This window comes from Oncorhynchus masou, unplaced genomic scaffold (genome assembly GCF_036934945.1).
Source record: "Oncorhynchus masou masou isolate Uvic2021 unplaced genomic scaffold, UVic_Omas_1.1 unplaced_scaffold_1038, whole genome shotgun sequence".
NCBI lineage: Eukaryota > Metazoa > Chordata > Actinopteri > Salmoniformes > Salmonidae > Oncorhynchus > Oncorhynchus masou.
In genome coordinates this window covers 1-18,228 of record NW_027000079.1, presented here as the reverse complement: position 1 = coordinate 18,228, position 18,228 = coordinate 1, and the positions used below count along the sequence as shown (strand labels likewise).

The window sequence follows — 18,228 nt, the reverse complement described above, 5'->3', positions numbered from 1 at the left end:
GTGTAGTCAGGTTGTGGTAGTCTGTATCAGGCTGTTTCCTGAGTGTGTAGTCAGGTTGTGGTAGTCTGAGTCAGGCTGTTTCCTGAGTGTGTAGTCAGGTTGTGGTAGTCTGTGTCAGGCTGTTTCCTGAGTGTGTAGTCAGGTTGTGGTAGTCTGTATCAGGCTGTTTCCTGAGTGTGTAGTCAGGTTGTGGTAGTCTGTATCAGGCTGTTTCCTGAGTGTGTAGTCAGGTTGTGGTAGTCTGTGTCAGGCTGTTTCCTGAGTGTGTAGTCAGGTTGTGGTAGTCTGTGTCAGGCTGTTTCCTGAGTGTGTAGTCAGGTTGTGGTAGTCTGTATCAGGCTGTTTCCTGAGTGTGTAGTCAGGTTGTGGTAGTCTGTGTCAGGCTGTTTCCTGAGTGTGTAGTCAGGTTGTGGTAGTCTGTGTGTCAGGCTGTTTCCTGAGTGTGTAGTCAGGTTGTGGTAGTCTGTGTGTCAGGCTGTTTCCTGAGTGTGTAGTCAGGTTGTGGTAGTCTGTATCAGGCTGTTTCCTGAGTGTGTAGTCAGGTTGTGGTAGTCTGTGTCAGGCTGTTTCCTGAGTGTGTAGTCAGGTTGTGGTAGTCTGTGTCAGGCTGTTTCCTGAGTGTGTAGTCAGGTTGTGGTAGTCTGTGTCAGGTTGTTTCCTTAGTGTGTGTCAGTTCTTCATGCTATCCTCATCATGGTCCAGGCCACTACTCTGAATGTTGCCTTCAACTCTCACAACAAGTCTCTACTCACCATCATGATGTCTAACAATGTGAGTCCACACACACACACACACACACACTGAGACACACATGCACGCACACACTGAGAGACACACACTGAGACACACACACACTGAGACACCCACCCAGATCAGTGACTGTTGTGTTTCTCTGAGACACACTGAGACACCCACCCAGATCAGTGACTGTTGTGTTTCTCTGAGACACCCTGAGACACCCACCCAGATCAGTGACTGTTGTGTTTCTCTGAGACACACTGAGACACCCACCCAGATCAGTGACTGTTGTGTTTCTCTGAGACACCCACCCAGATCAGTGACTGTTGTTTCTCTGAGACACCCACCCAGATCAGTGACTGTTGTTTCTCTGAGACACACTGAGACACCCACCCAGATCAGTGACTGTTGTGTTTCCCTGAGACACCCACCCAGATCAGTGACTGTTGTTTCTCTGAGACACACTGAGACACCCACCCAGATCAGTGACTGTTGTGTTTCTCTGAGACACACTGAGACACCCACCCAGATCAGTGACTGTTGTGTTTCTCTGAGACACCCACCCAGATCAGTGACTGTTGTGTTTCTCTGAGACACCCACCCAGATCAGTGACTGTTGGGTTTCTCTGAGACACCCACCCAGATCAGTGACTGTTGTTTCTCTGAGACACCCACCCAGATCAGTGACTGTTGTTTCTCTGAGACACCCACCCAGATCAGTGACTGTTGTGTTTCTCTGAGACACACTGAGACACCCACCCAGATCAGTGACTGTTGTTTCTCTGAGACACCCACCCAGATCAGTGACTGTTGTTTCTCTGAGACACCCTGAGACACCCACCCAGATCAGTGACTGTTGTGTTTCTCTGAGACACCCACCCAGATCAGTGACTGTTGTTTCTCTGAGACACACTGAGACACCCACCCAGATCAGTGACTGTTGTGTTTCACTGAGACACCCACCCAGATCAGTGACTGTTGTGTTTCTCTGAGACACACACCCAGATCAGTGACTGTTGTTTCTCTGAGACACCCACACAGATCAGTGACTGTTGTGTTTCTCTGAGACACCCACCCAGATCAGTGACTGTTGTGTTTCTCTGAGACACCCACCCAGATCAGTGACTGTTGTTTCTCTGAGACACACACCCAGATCAGTGACTGTTGTGTTTCTCTGAGACACCCACCCAGATCAGTGACTGTTGTGTTTCTCTGAGACACCCTGAGACACCCACACAGATCAGTGACTGTTGTTTCTCTGAGACACACTGAGACACCCACCCAGATCAGTGACTGTTGTGTTTCTCTGAGACACCCACCCAGATCAGTGACTGTTGTGTTTCTCTGAGACACCCACCCAGATCAGTGACTGTTGTGTTTCTCTGAGACACCCACCCAGATCAGTGACTGTTGAGTTTCTCTGAGACACCCACCCAGATCAGTGACTGTTGTGTTTCTCTGAGACACCCTGAGACACCCACCCAGATCAGTGACTGTTGTGTTTCTCTGAGACACCCACCCAGATCAGTGACTGTTGTGTTTCTCTGAGACACCCACCCAGATCAGTGACTGTTGTTTCTCTGAGACACACTGAGACACCCACCCAGATCAGTGACTGTTGTGTTTCTCTGAGACACCCTGAGACACCCACCCAGATCAGTGACTGTTGTGTTTCTCTGAGACACCCTGAGACACCCACCCAGATCAGTGACTGTTGTGTTTCTCTGAGACACACTGAGACACCCACCCAGATCAGTGACTGTTGTTTCTCTGAGACACCCTGAGACACCCACCCAGATCAGTGACTGTTGTGTTTCTCTGAGACACACACCCAGATCAGTGACTGTTGTGTTTCTCTGAGACACACACCCAGATCAGTGACTGTTGTTTCTCTGAGACACACACCCAGATCAGTGACTGTTGTGTTTCTCTGAGACACACACCCAGATCAGTGACTGTTGTGTTTCTCTGAGACACACTGAGACACCCACCCAGATCAGTGACTGTTGTGTTTCTCTGAGACACCCACCCAGATCAGTGACTGTTGTGTTTCTCTGAGACACACACCCAGATCAGTGACTGTTGTGTTTCTCTGAGACACACTGAGACACCCACCCAGATCAGTGACTGTTGTGTTTCTCTGAGACACACACCCAGATCAGTGACTGTTGTGTTTCTCTGAGACACCCTGAGACACCCACCCAGATCAGTGACTGTTGTGTTTCTCTGAGACACACACCCAGATCAGTGACTGTTGTGTTTCTCTGAGACACACTGAGACACCCACCCAGATCAGTGACTGTTGTTTTTCTCTGAGACACCCTGAGACACCCACCCAGATCAGTGACTGTTGTGTTTCTCTGAGACACCCACCCAGATCAGTGACTGTTGTGTTTCTCTGAGACACACACCCAGATCAGTGACTGTTGTTTCTCTGAGACACACTGAGACACCCACCCAGATCAGTGACTGTTGTTTCTCTGAGACACCCACCCAGATCAGTGACTGTTGTGTTTCTCTGAGACACCCACCCAGATCAGTGACTGTTGTGTTTCTCTGAGACACCCACCCAGATCAGTGACTGTTGTGTTTCACTGAGACACCCACCCAGATCAGTGACTGTTGTGTTTCTCTGAGACACACACCCAGATCAGTGACTGTTGTTTCTCTGAGACACCCACCCAGATCAGTGACTGTTGTGTTTCTCTGAGACACCCACCCAGATCAGTGACTGTTGTTTCTCTGAGACACCCACCCAGATCAGTGACTGTTGTGTTTCTCTGAGACACCCACCCAGATCAGTGACTGTTGTGTTTCTCTGAGACACCCACCCAGATCAGTGACTGTTGTGTTTCTCTGAGACACCCACCCAGATCAGTGACTGTTGTGTTTCTCTGAGACACCCTGAGACACCCACCCAGATCAGTGACTGTTGTTTCTCTGAGACACCCTGAGACACCCACCCAGATCAGTGACTGTTGTGTTTCTCTGAGACACCCACCCAGATCAGTGACTGTTGTTTCCCTGAGACACCCACCCAGATCAGTGACTGTTGTTTCTCTGAGACACCCACCCAGATCAGTGACTGTTGTGTTTCTCTGAGACACCCACCCAGATCAGTGACTGTTGTGTTTCTCTGAGACACCCACCCAGATCAGTGACTGTTGTGTTTCTCTGAGACACCCTGAGACACCCACCCAGATCAGTGACTGTTGTTTCTCTGAGACACCCTGAGACACCCACCCAGATCAGTGACTGTTGTGTTTCTCTGAGACACCCTGAGACACCCACCCAGATCAGTGACTGTTGTTTCACTGAGACACCCACCCAGATCAGTGACTGTTGTTTCTCTGAGACACACTGAGACACCCACCCAGATCAGTGACTGTTGTGTTTCTCTGAGACACCCACCCAGATCAGTGACTGTTGTTTCTCTGAGACACACTGAGACACCCACCCAGATCAGTGACTGTTGTTTCTCTGAGACACACTGAGACACCCACCCAGATCAGTGACTGTTGTGTTTCTCTGAGACACACTGAGACACCCACCCAGATCAGTGACTGTTGTGTTTCTCTGAGACACACACCCAGATCAGTGACTGTTGTTTCTCTGTAGTTCGTGGAGATCAAAGGAAGTGTGTTTAAGAAGTTTGAGAAGAACAACCTCTTTCAGATGTCTAACAGTGGTGAGTATAACTACCCCTGACCTCTAACCCCTAACCTCTGACCTCTAACCTCTAACAACCTCTTTCAGATGTCTAACAGTGGTGAGTATAACTACCCCTGACCTCTAACCCCTGACCTCTGACCTCTAACAACCTCTTTCAGATGTCTAACAGTGGTGAGTATAACTACCCCTGACCTCTAACCCCTGACAACCTCTTTCAGATGTCTAACAGTGGTGAGTATAACTACCCCTGACCTCTAACCCCTGACCTCTAACCCCTTACCTCTAACCTCTAACAACCTCTTTCAGATGTCTAACAGTGGTGAGTACAGCTACCCCTGACCTCTAACCCCTGACCTCTAGCAACCTCTTTCAGATGTCTAACAGTGGCACCCCTCTGACCCCTTGGCGCCCTTCTGACCCCCTGATGCCTCTGTATGACCCCTGACCTCTGACCTCTAACCCTTGTGGTCTTATTCTGCCATTAAAGCATTTTTATTCCATCTGGGTTGTTATTGAGGTAAATATAACAGTAATTCTACTCTTCTCTCTCTCCCTCTATCACCCCACCCTCTATCTCTATTACCTCACCTCCTCCCCCATCTCTCTCTTCCTCTCTCTCCCCTACTCCCTCTCTCTCCCCTCACCCCCCCTCTCTCCCCTCAACCCCTCTCTCTCCCCTCAACCCCTCTCTCTCCCCTCACCCCCTCTCTCTCCCCTCACCCCCTCTCTCTCCCCTCACCCCCTCTCTCCCCCTCACCCCCTCTCTCTCTCCTCACCCCCTCTCTCTCCCCTCACCCCCTCTCTCTCCCCTCACCCCCTGTCTCCCCTCCTCCCTCTCTCTCCCCTCCTCCCTCTCTCTCCCCTCACCCCCCCTCTCTCCCCCACCCCTCTCTCCTCCCCTCACCCCCTCTCTCTCCCCTCACCCCCTCTCTCTCCCCTCACCCCTCTCTCTCCCCTCACCCCCTGTCTCCCCTCACCCCCTGTCTCCCCTCCTCCCTCTCTCTCCCCTCCTCCCTCTCTCCCCTCATCCCTCTCTCTCCCCTCCTCCCTCTCTCCCCTCATCCCTCTCTCTCCCCTCACCCCCTGTCTCCCCTCACCCCCTGTCTCCCCTCACCCCTCTCTCTCTCCTCCCCCTCTCTCTCCCCTCACCCCCCTCTCTCCCCCCCCCCCTCTCTCTCCCCTCACCCCCTCTCTCTCCCCTCACCCCCTCTCTCTCCCCTCACCCCCTGTCTCCCCTCCTCCCTCTCTCTCCCCTCCTCCCTCTCTCCCCTCATCCCTCTCTCTCCCCTCATCCCCTCTCTCTCCTCCTCACCCCCTCTCTCTCCCCCTCCTCCCTCTCTCTCCTCTCACCCCCCTCTCTCCCCCTCCTCCCTCTCTCTCCCCTCATCCCCTCTCTCACCCCTCCTCCCTCTCTCTCCCCTCTCTCTCCCCTCCTCCCTCTCTCTCTCCACAGACATAAAGGAGAGGTTCACTAACTATGTTCTGTTACTCATTGTCTGTCTACGGAACATGGAGCAGTTCTCATGGAACCCTGGTAACTACTGTCTGCCTGCCTGCCTGCCTGCCTGCCTGTCTGCCTGCCTGCCTGCCTGCCTGTCTGCCTGCCTGCCTGTCTGCCTGCCTGTCTGCCTGCCTGCCTGCCTGTCTGCCTGCCTGTCTGCCTGCCTGCCTGTCTGCCTGCCTGCCTGCCTGCCTGCCTGTCTGTCTGCCTGCCTGTCTGTCTGTTTGTCTGTTTATCTGGGGCCTAAAAGGTGTCACACTGTGGGGCCTAAAAGGTGTCTCACTGTGGGGCCTAAAAGGTGTCTCACTGGGGCCTAAAAGGTGTCTCACTGTGGGGCCTAAAAGGTGTCTCACTGTGGGGCCTAAAAGGTGTCTCACTGTGGGGCCTAAAAGGTGTCTCACTGGGGCCTAAAAGGTGTCTCACTGTGGGGCCTAAAAGGTGTCTCACTGTGGCCTAAAAGGTGTCTCACTGTGGGGCCTAAAAGGTGTCTCACTGTGGGGCCTAAAAGGTGTCTCACTGTGGGGCCTAAAAGGTGTCACACTGTGGGGCCTAAAAGGTGTCTCACTGTGGGGCCTAAAAGGTGTCTCACTGGGGGGCCTAAAAGGTGTCTCACTGTGGGGCCTAAAAGGTGTCTCACTGGGGCCTAAAAGGTGTCTCACTGTGGGGCCTATAAGGTGTCTCACTGGGGCCTAAAAGGTGTCTCACTGTGGGGCCTAAAAGGTGTCTCACTGTGGGGCCTAAAAGGTGTCTCACTGTGGGGCCTAAAAGGTGTCTCACTGGGGCCTAAAAGGTGTCTCACTGTGGGGCCTAAAAGGTGACTGAAAATGGTGTGTTATGACCCCTTCATTATTATCACTGGTATTGACAATGAAAGGCCGCTGCTCTCTGACCCCATCTATAACACCTCCTGCCGTTGTGCCCTTAAGCAAGGCACTTAAACCCCCCCAGAGTTAATACTGCACTGACAGGCTGCTGAATAAAACCCTCCCTGTGTTGGAGCAGGACTGGGTTCTGGTGTGTTGGAGCAGGACTGGGTTCTGGTGTGTTGGAGCAGGACTGGGTTCTGGTGTGTTGGAGCAGGACTGGGTTCTGGTGTGTTGGAGCAGGACTGGGTTCTGGTGTGTTGGAGCAGGACTGGGTTCTGGTGTGTTGGAGCAGGACTGGGTTCTGGTGTGTTGGAGCAGGACTGGGTTCTGGTGTGTTGGAGCAGGACTGGGTTCTGGTGTGTTGGAGCAGGACTGGGTTCTGGTGTATTGGAGCAGGACTGGGTTCTGGTGTGTTAGAGTAGGACTGGGTTCTGGTGTGTTGGAGCAGGACTGGGTTCTGGTGTGTTGGAGCAGGACTGGGTTCTGGTGTGTTGGAGCAGGACTGGGTTCTGGTGTGTTGGAGCAGGACTGGGTTCTGGTGTGTTAGAGTAGGACTGGGTTCTGGTGTGTTAGAGCAGGACTGGGTTCTGGTGTGTTAGAGTAGGACTGGGACTCGAGAAAAGACCTGCAAACCTGCTGGAGGAGGGTGGTCTATTGGTAAGGCTAAAGGTGGGCCAGGTGGCTAGCTGAGAGGGTGGTCTATTGGTAAGGCTAAAGGTGGCCAGGTGGCTAGCTGAGATGCTGGTAAGGCTAAAGGTGGCCAGGTGGCCAGCTGAGAGGGTGGTCTATTGGTACGGCTAAAGGTGGCCAGGTGGCTAGCTGAGAGGGTGATCTATTGGTAAGGCTAAAGGTGGCCAGGTGGCTAGCTGAGAGGGTGATCTATTGGTAAGGCTAAAGGTGGCCAGGTGGCCAGCTGAGAGGGTGATCTATTGGTACGGCTAAAGGTGGCTAGCTGAGAGCGTGGTCTATTGGTAAGGCTAAAGGTGGGCCAGGTGGCAAGCTGAGAGGGTGATAAGGCTAAAGGTGGCCAGCTGAGATGGTGGTAAGGCTAAAGGTGCCCAGGTGGCCAGCTGAGAGGGTGGTCTATTGGTACGGCTAAAGGTGGCCAGGTGGCTAGCTGAGAGGGTGGTCTATTGGTAAGGCTAAAGGTGGCCAGGTGGCTAGCTGAGATGCTGGTAAGGCTAAAGGTGGCCAGGTGGCCAGCTGAGAGGGTGGTCTATTGGTACGGCTAAAGGTGGCCAGGTGGCTAGCTGAGAGGGTGGTCTATTGGTAAGGCTAAAGGTGGCCAGCTGAGAGGGTGGTCTATTGGTACGGCTAAAGGTGGCCAGGTGGCTAGCTGAGAGCGTGGTCTATTGGTAAGGCTAAAGGTGGGCCAGGTGGCAAGCTGAGAGGGTGGTCTATTGGTAAGGCTAAAGGTGGCCAGCTGAGAGGGTGATCTATTGGTATGGCTAAAGGTGGCCAGGTGGCTAGCTGAGAGGGTGATAAGGCTAAAGTTGGCCAGCTGAGATGGTGGTAAGGCTAAAGGTGGCTAGCTGAGATGGTGGTAAGGCTAAAGATGGTCAGGTGGCTAGCTGAGAGGGTGGTCTATTGGTAATGCTAAAGGTGGGCCAGGTGGCTAGCTGAGAGGGTGGTCTATTGGTAAGGCTAAAGGTGGGCCAGGTGGCTAGCTGAGAGGGTGGTCTATTGGTAAGGCTAAAGGTGGCCAGGTGGCTAGCTGAGAGGGTGGTCTATTGGTACGGCTAAAGGTGGGCCAGGTGGCTAGCTGAGAGGGTGGTCTATTGGTACGGCTAAAGGTGGCCAGGTGGCTAGCTGTGAGGGTGGTCAATTGGTAAGGCTAAAGGTGGTGCCAGGTGGCTAGCTGAGAGGGTGGTCTATTGGTACGGCTAAAGGTGGCCAGGTGGCTAGCTGAGAGGGTGATAAGGCTAAAGGTGGCCAGCTGAGATGGTGGTAAGGCTAAAGGTGGCCAGGTGGCCAGCTGAGAGGGTGGTCTATTGGTTCGGCTAAAGGTGGCCATGTGGCTAGCTGAGAGGGTGGTCTATTGGTAAGGCTAAAGGTGGCCAGGTGGCTAGCTGAGAGCGTGGTCTATTGGTAAGGCTAAAGGTGGGCCAGGTGGCTAGCTGAGAGGGTGGTCTATTGGTAAGGCTAAAGGTGGGCCAGCTGGCTAGCTGAGAGGGTGGTCTAAAGGTGGCCAGCTGAGAGGGTTATAAGGCTAAAGGTGGCCAGGTGGCTAGCTGAGAGGGTGGTCTATTGGTAAGGCTAAAGGTGGGCCAGGTGCCTAGCTGAGAGGGTGGTCTATTGGTAAGGCTAAAGGTGGCTAGGTGGCTAGCTGAGATGGTGGTAAGGCTAAAGGTGGGCCAGCTGACTAGCTGAGAGGGTGGTCTAAAGGTGGCCAGCTGAGAGGGTGATAAGGCTAAAGGTGGCCAGGTGGCTAGCTGAGAGGGTGGTCTATTGGTAAGGCTAAAGGTGGCCAGGTGGCTAGCTGAGAGGGTGGTCTATTGGTAAGGCTAAAGGTGGGCCAGGTGGCTAGCTGAGAGGGTGGTCTATTGGTAAGGCTAAAGGTGGCCAGCTGAGAGGGTGGTCTATTGGTAAGGCTAAAGGTGGGCCAGGTGGCTAGCTGAGAGGGTGGTCTATTGGTAAGGCTAAAGGTGGGCCAGCTGAGAGGGTGATAAGGCTAAAGGTGGGCCAGGTTGCTAGCTGAGAGGGTGATAAGGCTAAAGGTGGTCCAGGTGGCTAGCTGAGAGGGTGATAAGGCTAAAGGTGGGCCAGGTGGCTAGCTGAGATCTTGATCTATTGGTAAGACTGAAACATTCAGTGTTCAGGGGAGATTTTCACAGCATAGGAGTTACTTGTCAGTTCGGCTGTTGTAATGTTGTATTACTGTGTCATAATTACAGACCAGAGGAGAGACAGGTGAGAGCACATTAGACTGTTTCAGATTATCAGCACTGTTCATAAACTGTGGACTCGTATCGACTGGGTGTCTGTATTGAAAATGTATCAATCACTGATGTTATTGATTTAGTGATGTATTAATAATGTACTGATGATTTCATTATTGATTAGTGATGTTTTGATAATGTACTGGTGATTTCATTATTGATTAGTGATGTTTTGATAATGTACTGATGATTTCATTATTGATTAGTGATGTTTTGATAATGTACTGATGATTTCATTATTGATTAGTGATGTTTTGATAATGTACTGATGATTTCATTATTGATTAGTGATGTTTTGATCATGTACTGATGATTTCATTATTGATTAGTGATGTTTTGATAATGTACTGATGATTTCATTATTGATTAGTGATGTTTTGATAATGTACTGGTGATTTCATTATTGATTAGTGATGTTTTGATAATGTACTGATGATTTCATTATTGATTAGTGATGTTTTGATAATGTACTGATGATTTCATTATTGATTAGTGATGTTTTGATAATGTACTGATGATTTCATTATTGATTAGTGATGTTTTGATAATGTACTGATGATTTCATTATTGATTAGTGTTGTATTGATAATGTACTGATGATTTCATTATTGATTAGTGTTGTATTGATAATGTACTGATGATTTCATTATTGATTAGTGATGTTTTGATAATGAACTGATGATTTCATTATTGATTAGTGTTGTATTGATAATGTACTGATGATTTCATTATTGATTAGTGATGTTTTGATAATGTACTGATGATTTCATTATTGATTAGTGATGTTTTGATCATGTACTGATGATTTCATTATTGATTAGTGATGTTTTGATCATGTACTGATGATTTCATTATTGATTAGTGTTGTATTGATAATGTACTGATGATTTCATTATTGATTAGTGTTGTATTGATAATGTACTGATGATTTCATTATTGATTAGTGATGTATTGATAATGTACTGATCGGTTTATATGATTTGATTTTTAATGACAGACCACCTGTGGGTGCTGTTTCCTGACGTCGTCATGGTGATAGCGTCTGAGGTTACCGTGGATGTCGTCAAGCACGCCTTCATCACCAAGTTTAACGACATCACTGCAGACGTAAGTGTCCCTCCCTCCGTCCGTCCTCTCCTGGGGGTGTGGTTTAGTGTTAGTTTAACGACATCACTGCAGACGTAAGTGTCCCTCCCTCCGTCCGTCCTCTCCTGGGGGTGTGGTTTAGGGTTAGTTTAACGACATCACTGCAGACGTAAGTGTCCCTCCCTCCGTCCGTCCTCTCCTGGGGGTGTGGTTTAGTGTTAGTTTAACGACATCACTGCAGACGTAAGTGTCCCTCCCTCCGTCCGTCCTCTCCTGGGGGTGTGGTTTAGGGTTAGTTTAACGACATCACTGCAGACGTGAGTGTCCCTCCCTCCGTCCGTCCTCTCCTGGGGGTGTGGTTTAGGGTTAGTTTAACGACATCACTGCAGACGTAAGTGTCCCTCCCTCCGCCCGTCCTCTCCTGGGGGTGTGGTTTAGGGTTAGTTTAACGACATCACTGCAGACGTGTCCCTCCCTCCGCCCGTCCTCTCCTGGGGGTGTGGTTTAGGGTTAGTTTAACGACATCACTGCAGACGTAAGTGTCCCTCCCTCCCTCCGCCCGTCCTCTCCTGGGGGTGTGTCTACAGGTGTCACGCCCTGACCTTAGAGAGCCTTTTATTCTCTAATTTGGTTAGGTCGGGGTGTGACTAGAGTGGTTACTCTAGTTTTTGTGTTGGCCTGGTATGGTTCCCAATCAGAGGCAGCTGTCTATCGTTGTCTCTGATTGGGGATCATATTTAGGCAGCCCTTTTCCCCACTGGGTTTTTGTGGGATCTTGTTTTTGTGTTGATGCCTGTGAGCTCTACAGAACGTCACGTTTCGTTGCTCTTTATTGTTTTTGTGAGTTTCATTTAATAAACATGTGGAACTCCATTCACGCTGCGCCTTGGTCCGTTAATTCATTAGACGATCGTGACAGCTGGGTAGAAATAAACATTAATCTGTTTACCACATCTATGTCATCAAGGGTGCCGATATATTAGAGCTCATCTGTTTACCACATCTATGTCATCAGGTCTACGGGGAGTACCGCGCCAGCCTGGCGTTTGACCTCGTCAGCAGCAGACAGAAAAACGTGAGATTTAAACATGAATATTGATGATGATGATGATTATTGATGATTTAATATATTGTATTGATTTATTGATGAGTTGTTATTGACAGGTCATTATTCATATGGTGTGTGTTTGTTTACCAGGCCTATACAGACTACAGTGACTCAGTCTCCAGGAGAATGGGCTTCATTCCACTGCCTTTAGCTCTGCTGGTAAGAGACTGGCTGGGTCTGCAGGCCTGGGTTCAACTAGTATTACAGCTCTTTAAGGCTGGGTCTGCAGGCCTGGGTTCAACTAGTATTACAGCTCTTTAAGGCTGGGTCTGCAGGCCTGGGTTCAACTAGTATTACAGCTCTTTAAGGCTGGGTCTGCAGGCCTGGGTTCAACTAGTATTACAGCTCTTTAAGGCTGGGTCTGCAGGCCTGGGTTCAACTAGTATTACAGCTCTTTAAGGCTGGGTCTGCAGGCCTGGGTTCAACTAGTATTACAGCTCTTTAGGGCTGGGTCTGCAGGCCTGGGTTCAACTAGTATTACAGCTCTTTAAGGCTGGGTCTGCAGGCCTGGGTTCAACTAGTATTAAAGCTCTTTAAGGCTGGGTCTGCAGGCCTGGGTTCAACTAGTATTACAGCTCTTTAAGGCTGGGTCTGCAGGCCTGGGTTCAACTAGTATTACAGCTCTTTAAGGCTGGGTCTGCAGGCCTGGGTTCAACTAGTATTACAGCTCTTTAAGGCTGGGTCTGCAGGCCTGGGTTCAACTAGTATTACAGCTCTTTAAGGCTGGGTCTGCAGGCCTGGGTTCAACTAGTATTACAGCTCTTTAAGGCTGGGTCTGCAGGCCTGGGTTCAACTAGTATTACAGCTCTTTAGGGCTGGGTCTGCAGGCCTGGGTTCAACTAGTATTACAGCTCTTTAAGGCTGGGTCTGCAGGCCTGGGTTCAACTAGTATTAAAGCTCTTTAAGGCTGGGTCTGCAGGCCTGGGTTCAACTAGTATTACAGCTCTTTAAGGCTGGGTCTGCAGGCCTGGGTTCAACTAGTATTACAGCTCTTTAAGGCTGGGTCTGCAGGCCTGGGTTCAACTAGTATTACAGCTCTTTAAGGCTGGGTCTGCAGGCCTGGGTTCAACTGGTATTACAGCTCTTTAAGGCTGGGTCTGCAGGCCTGGGTTCAACTAGTATTACAGCTCTTTCAGGGTGGATTTGCAGACCTGGGTTCAACTGGCTTGTGGGGACAGGGTTATTATTGATTTGGCTGATAGTGATATTGAACCCAGGTATGGGGGGGTGGGGTATTATTGATTTGACTGATATTGATCCAAGGTCTGGGGGAGGAGACAGGGTTATTATTGATTTGGCTGGTATTGATAGTGAACCCAGGTCTGGGGGAGGAGACAGGGTTATTATTGATTTGGCTGGTATTGATAGTGAACCCAGGTCTGGGGGAGGAGACAGGGTTATTATTGATTTGGCTGGTATTGATAGTGAACCCAGGTCTGGGGGAGGAGACAGGGTTATTATTGATTGGGCTGGTATTGATAGTGAACCCAGGTCTGGGGGAGGAGACAGGGTTATTATTGATTTGGCTGGTATTGATAGTGAACCCAGGTCTGGGGGAGGGACAGGGTTATTATTGATTGGGCTGATATTTGTGTGTGTGTGTCTGTTTCAGTTGATCAGGGTGGTGACCAGCTCAGTGAAGATCCAGGGATCTCTCTCCTTCATGTGTGTTCTTCTCTTCTATCTGGGGTAAGATGTCTTCTCTTCTACCTGGGGTAAGACACCTTCTCTTCTACCTGGGGTAAGACACCTTCTCTTCTACCTGGGGGTAAGACACCTTCTCTTCTACCTGGGGGTAAGACACCTTCTCTTCTACCTGGGGTAAGACACCTTCTCTTCTACCTGGGGTAAGACACCTTCTCTTCTACCTGGGGTAAGACGCCTTCTCTTGTACCTGGGGGTAAGACACCTTCTCTTCTACCTGGGGTAAGACACCTTCTCTTCTACCTGGGGTAAGACGCCTTCTCTTGTACCTGGGGGTAAGACACCTTCTCTTCTACCTGGGGTAAGACACCTTCTCTTCTACCTGGGGTAAGACACCTTCTCTTCTACCTGGGGTAAGACACCTTCTCTTCTACCTGGGGGTAAGACACCTTCTCTTCTACCTGGGGGTAAGACACCTTCTCTTCTACCTGGGGGTAAGACACCTTCTCTTCTACCTTCTCTTCTACCTGGGGGTAAGACACCTTCTCTTCTACCTGGGGGTAAGACACCTTCTCTTCTACCTGGGGTAAGACACCTTCTCTTCTACCTGGGGGTAAGACACCTTCTCTTCTACCTGGGGTAAGACACCTTCTCTTCTACCTGGGGTAAGACACCTTCTCTTCTACCTGGGGGTAAGACACCTTCTCTTGTACCTGGGGGTAAGATGCCTTCTCTTGTACCTGGGGGTAAATGCCTTCTCTTGTACCTGGGGGTAAGCTGTCTTCTCTTGTACCTGGGGGTAAGACGTCTTCTCTTCTACCTGGGGGTAAAACGCCATTTTAAAAGGCCCCCTAGTGGCCCCAGGGGCCTAAACGACCACTTCTTTCCAATATCGGATGGGCCTAACAGTATGTCACTAAGACGAGGACAGTAGGTCACTAAGACGAGGACAGCATGTCACTAAGACGAGGACAGTATGTCACTAAGACGAGGACAGTAGGTCACTAAGACGAGGACAGTAGGTCACTAAGACGAGGACAGCATGTCACTAAGACGAGGACAGTAGGTCACTAAGACGAGGACAGTAGGTCACTAAGACGAGGACAGTATGTCACTAAGACGAGGACAGTAGGTCACTAAGACGAGGACAGTAGGTCACTAAGACGAGGACAGTATGTCACTAAGACGAGGACAGTAGGTCACTAAGACGAGGACAGTAGGTCACTAAGACGAGGACAGTATGTCACTAAGACGAGGACAGTAGGTCACTAAGACGAGGACAGTAGGTCACTAAGACGAGGACAGTAGGTCACTAAGACGAGGACAGTAGGTCACTAAGACGAGGACAGTATGTCACTAAGACGAGGACGCCGTTTGAGGTGAAAATTAAATAAAAAATTAAATCTTGTGTTTATCGTTGTCGAGCAAAATGGGTCAATTTCTGGTGGTGTGTCTTTTGTCCAGCTCTGGTCTGATGGGGTCTGTTGTCCAGTTCTGGTCTGATGGGGTCTGTTGTCCAGCTCTGGTCTGATGGGGTCTGTTGTCCAGCTCTGGTCTGATGGGGTCTGTTGTCCAGCTCTGGTCTGATGGGGTCTGTTGTCCGTATCACCCAGCTCTGGTATGATGGGGTCTGTTGTCCAGCTCTGGTCTGATGGGGTCTGTTGTCCAGCTCTGGTCTGATGGGGTCTGTTGTCCAGCTCTGGTCTGATGGGGTCTGTTGTCCAGTTCTGGTCTGATGGGGTCTGTTGTCCAGCTCTGGTCTGATGGGGTCTGTTGTCCAGTTCTGGTCTGATGGGGTCTGTTGTCCAGCTCTGGTCTGATGGGGTCTGTTGTCCAGCTCTGGTCTGATGGGGTCTGTTGTCCAGCTCTGGTCTGATGGGGTCTGTTGTCCAGCTCTGGTCTGATGGGGTCTGTTGTCCAGTTCTGGTCTGATGGGGTCTGTTGTCCAGCTCTGGTCTGATGGGGTCTGTTGTCCAGCTCTGGTCTGATGGGGTCTGTTGTCCAGCTCTGGTCTGATGGGGTCTGTTGTCCAGTTCTGGTCTGATGGGGTCTGTTGTCCAGTTCTGGTCTGATGGGGTCTGTTGTCCAGCTCTGGTTTGATGGGGTCTGTTGTCCAGCTCTGGTCTGATGGGGTCTGTTGTCCAGTTCTGGTCTGATGGGGTCTGTTGTCCAGTTCTGGTCTGATGGGGTCTGTTGTCCAGTTCTGGTCTGATGGGGTCTGTTGTCCAGTTCTGGTCTGATGGGGTCTGTTGTCCAGCTCTGGTCTGATGGGGTCTGTTGTCCAGTTCTGGTCTGATGGGGTCTGTTGTCCAGCTCTGGTCTGATGGGGTCTGTTGTCCAGTTCTGGTCTGATGGGGTCTGTTGTCCAGTTCTGGTCTGATGGGGTCTGTTGTCCAGCTCTGGTCTGATGGGGTCTGTTGTCCAGTTCTGGTCTGATGGGGTCTGTTGTCCAGCTCTGGTCTGATGGGGTCTGTTGTCCAGTTCTGGTCTGATGGGGTCTGTTGTCCAGCTCTGGTCTGATGGGGTCTGTTGTCCAGTTCTGGTCTGATGGGGTCTGTTGTCCAGTTCTGGTCTGATGGGGTCTGTTGTCCAGCTCTGGTCTGATGGGGTCTGTTGTCCAGTTCTGGTCTGATGGGGTCTGTTGTCCAGCTCTGGTCTGATGGGGTCTGTTGTCCAGTTCTGGTCTGATGGGGTCTGTTGTCCAGCTCTGGTCTGATGGGGTCTGTTGTCCAGTTCTGGTCTGATGGGGTCTGTTGTCCAGCTCTGGTCTGATGGGGTCTGTTGTCCAGTTCTGGTCTGATGGGGTCTGTTGTCCAGTTCTGGTCTGATAATATATAATAATAATATATCCCATTTAGCAGACGCTTTTGTCCAAAGCGACTTACAAGTCGGCTGGGGCCACTACTTTTACATGGGGTCTGTTGTCCAGCTCTGGTCTGATGGGGTCTGTTGTCCAGCTCTGGTCTGATGGGGTCTGTTGTCCAGTTCTGGTCTGATGGGGTCTGTTGTCTAGTTCTGGTCTGATGGGGTCTGTTGTCCACTTACTACCCCAAAGGGTATCTTTAACTGTGTGTGTGTGTGTGTGTGTGTGTGTGTGTGTGTGTGTGTGTGTGTGTGTGTGTGTGTGTGTGTGTGTGTGTGTGTGTGTGTGTGTGTGTGTGTGTGTGTGTGTGTGTGTGTGTGTGTGTGTGTGTGTGTGTGTGTGTGTGTGTGTGTGTGTGTGTGTGTGTAGGATGATCTCCCTGAAGGTACTGAACAGCATCGTTCTGCTGGGAACGTCCTGTGTGTTCGTCAAAGAAGCCAATATGGAGGAGAAGCTGTTCCAGTCTCCCCCCTCTGCTGCCTCCAGTCGCTCCAACTCTAGAGCACACAGACCCACACAGACCCCCCCTCCAGGTAACACACACACACCACCCCTCCAGGTAACACACACACACCCCCCCTCCAGGTAACACACACCCCCCCTCCAGGTAACACACACACCACGCCTCCAGGTAACACACACACACACACCACCCCTCCAGGTAACACACACACACCACCCCTCCAGGTAACACACACACACCACCCCTCCAGGTAACACACACCCCCCCTCCAGGTAACACACACACCACGCCTCCAGGTACACACACACACACACCACCCCTCCAGGTAACACACACACACCACCCCTCCAGGTAACACACACACCACCCCTCCAGGTAACACACACACACCACCCCTCCAGGTAACACACACACACCACGCCTCCAGGTAACACACACACCACCCCCACAGGTAACACACACACCACCCCTCCAGGTAACACACACACACCACCCCCACAGGTAACACACACACCACGCCTCCAGGTAACACACACCACCCCTCCAGGTAACACACACACACCACCCCTCCAGGTAACACACACACCACCCCCCCAGGTAACACACACACACCACCCCTCCAGGTAACACACACCACCCCTCCAGGTAACACACACACCACCCCTCCAGGTAACACACACACCACCCCTCCAGGTAACACACACACACCACCCCCAGGTAACACACACACCACCCCTCCAGGTAACACACACCACCCCTCCAGGTAACACACACACACCACCCCTCCAGGTAACACACACACACCACCCCCCAGGTAACACACACACACCACCCCTCCAGGTAACACACACACCACCCCTCCAGGTAACACACACACCACCCCTCCAGGTAACACACACACACCACGCCTCCAGGTAACACACACACACACCACCCCCCAGGTAACACACACACCACCCCTCCAGGTAACACACACACACACACCACCCCTCCAGGTAACACACACCACCCCTCCAGGTAACACACACACCACCCCTCCAGGTAACACACACACACCCCTCCAGGTAACACACACACACACCACCCCTCCAGGTAACACACCCACACACACCACCCCTCCAGGTAACACACACACCACGCCTCCAGGTAACACACACACACACCACCCCTCCAGGTAACACACACACACACACCACCCCTCCAGGGTACCACCCCTCCAGGTAACACACACACACCCCCCTCCAGGTAACACACACACACCCCCTCCAGGTAACACACACACCACCCCCACAGGTAACACACACACCACCCCCACAGGTAACACACACACACCACCCCCACAGGTAAC

General features: G+C 51.1%; 1 protein-coding gene across 1 annotated transcript in view; it reads left to right on the top strand.

Annotated features, from left to right (window-relative positions):
• The window catches only part of LOC135528802 (transmembrane anterior posterior transformation protein 1 homolog), a 62,248-nt gene extending 45,129 nt beyond the window's left edge, over positions 1–17,119 (top strand). The window contains exons 6-13 of the mRNA XM_064957861.1: positions 674–771; positions 4,357–4,426; positions 5,864–5,944; positions 10,714–10,823; positions 11,818–11,877; positions 12,001–12,069; positions 13,523–13,599; positions 16,787–17,119. Coding sequence (XP_064813933.1) covers positions 674–771; positions 4,357–4,426; positions 5,864–5,944; positions 10,714–10,823; positions 11,818–11,877; positions 12,001–12,069; positions 13,523–13,599; positions 16,787–17,006 — 785 coding nt within the window. The 3' untranslated portion in view covers positions 17,007–17,119. The remainder of the gene's footprint in view (positions 1–673; positions 772–4,356; positions 4,427–5,863; positions 5,945–10,713; positions 10,824–11,817; positions 11,878–12,000; positions 12,070–13,522; positions 13,600–16,786) is intronic.
• Positions 17,120–18,228: the final 1,109 nt, after the last annotated feature.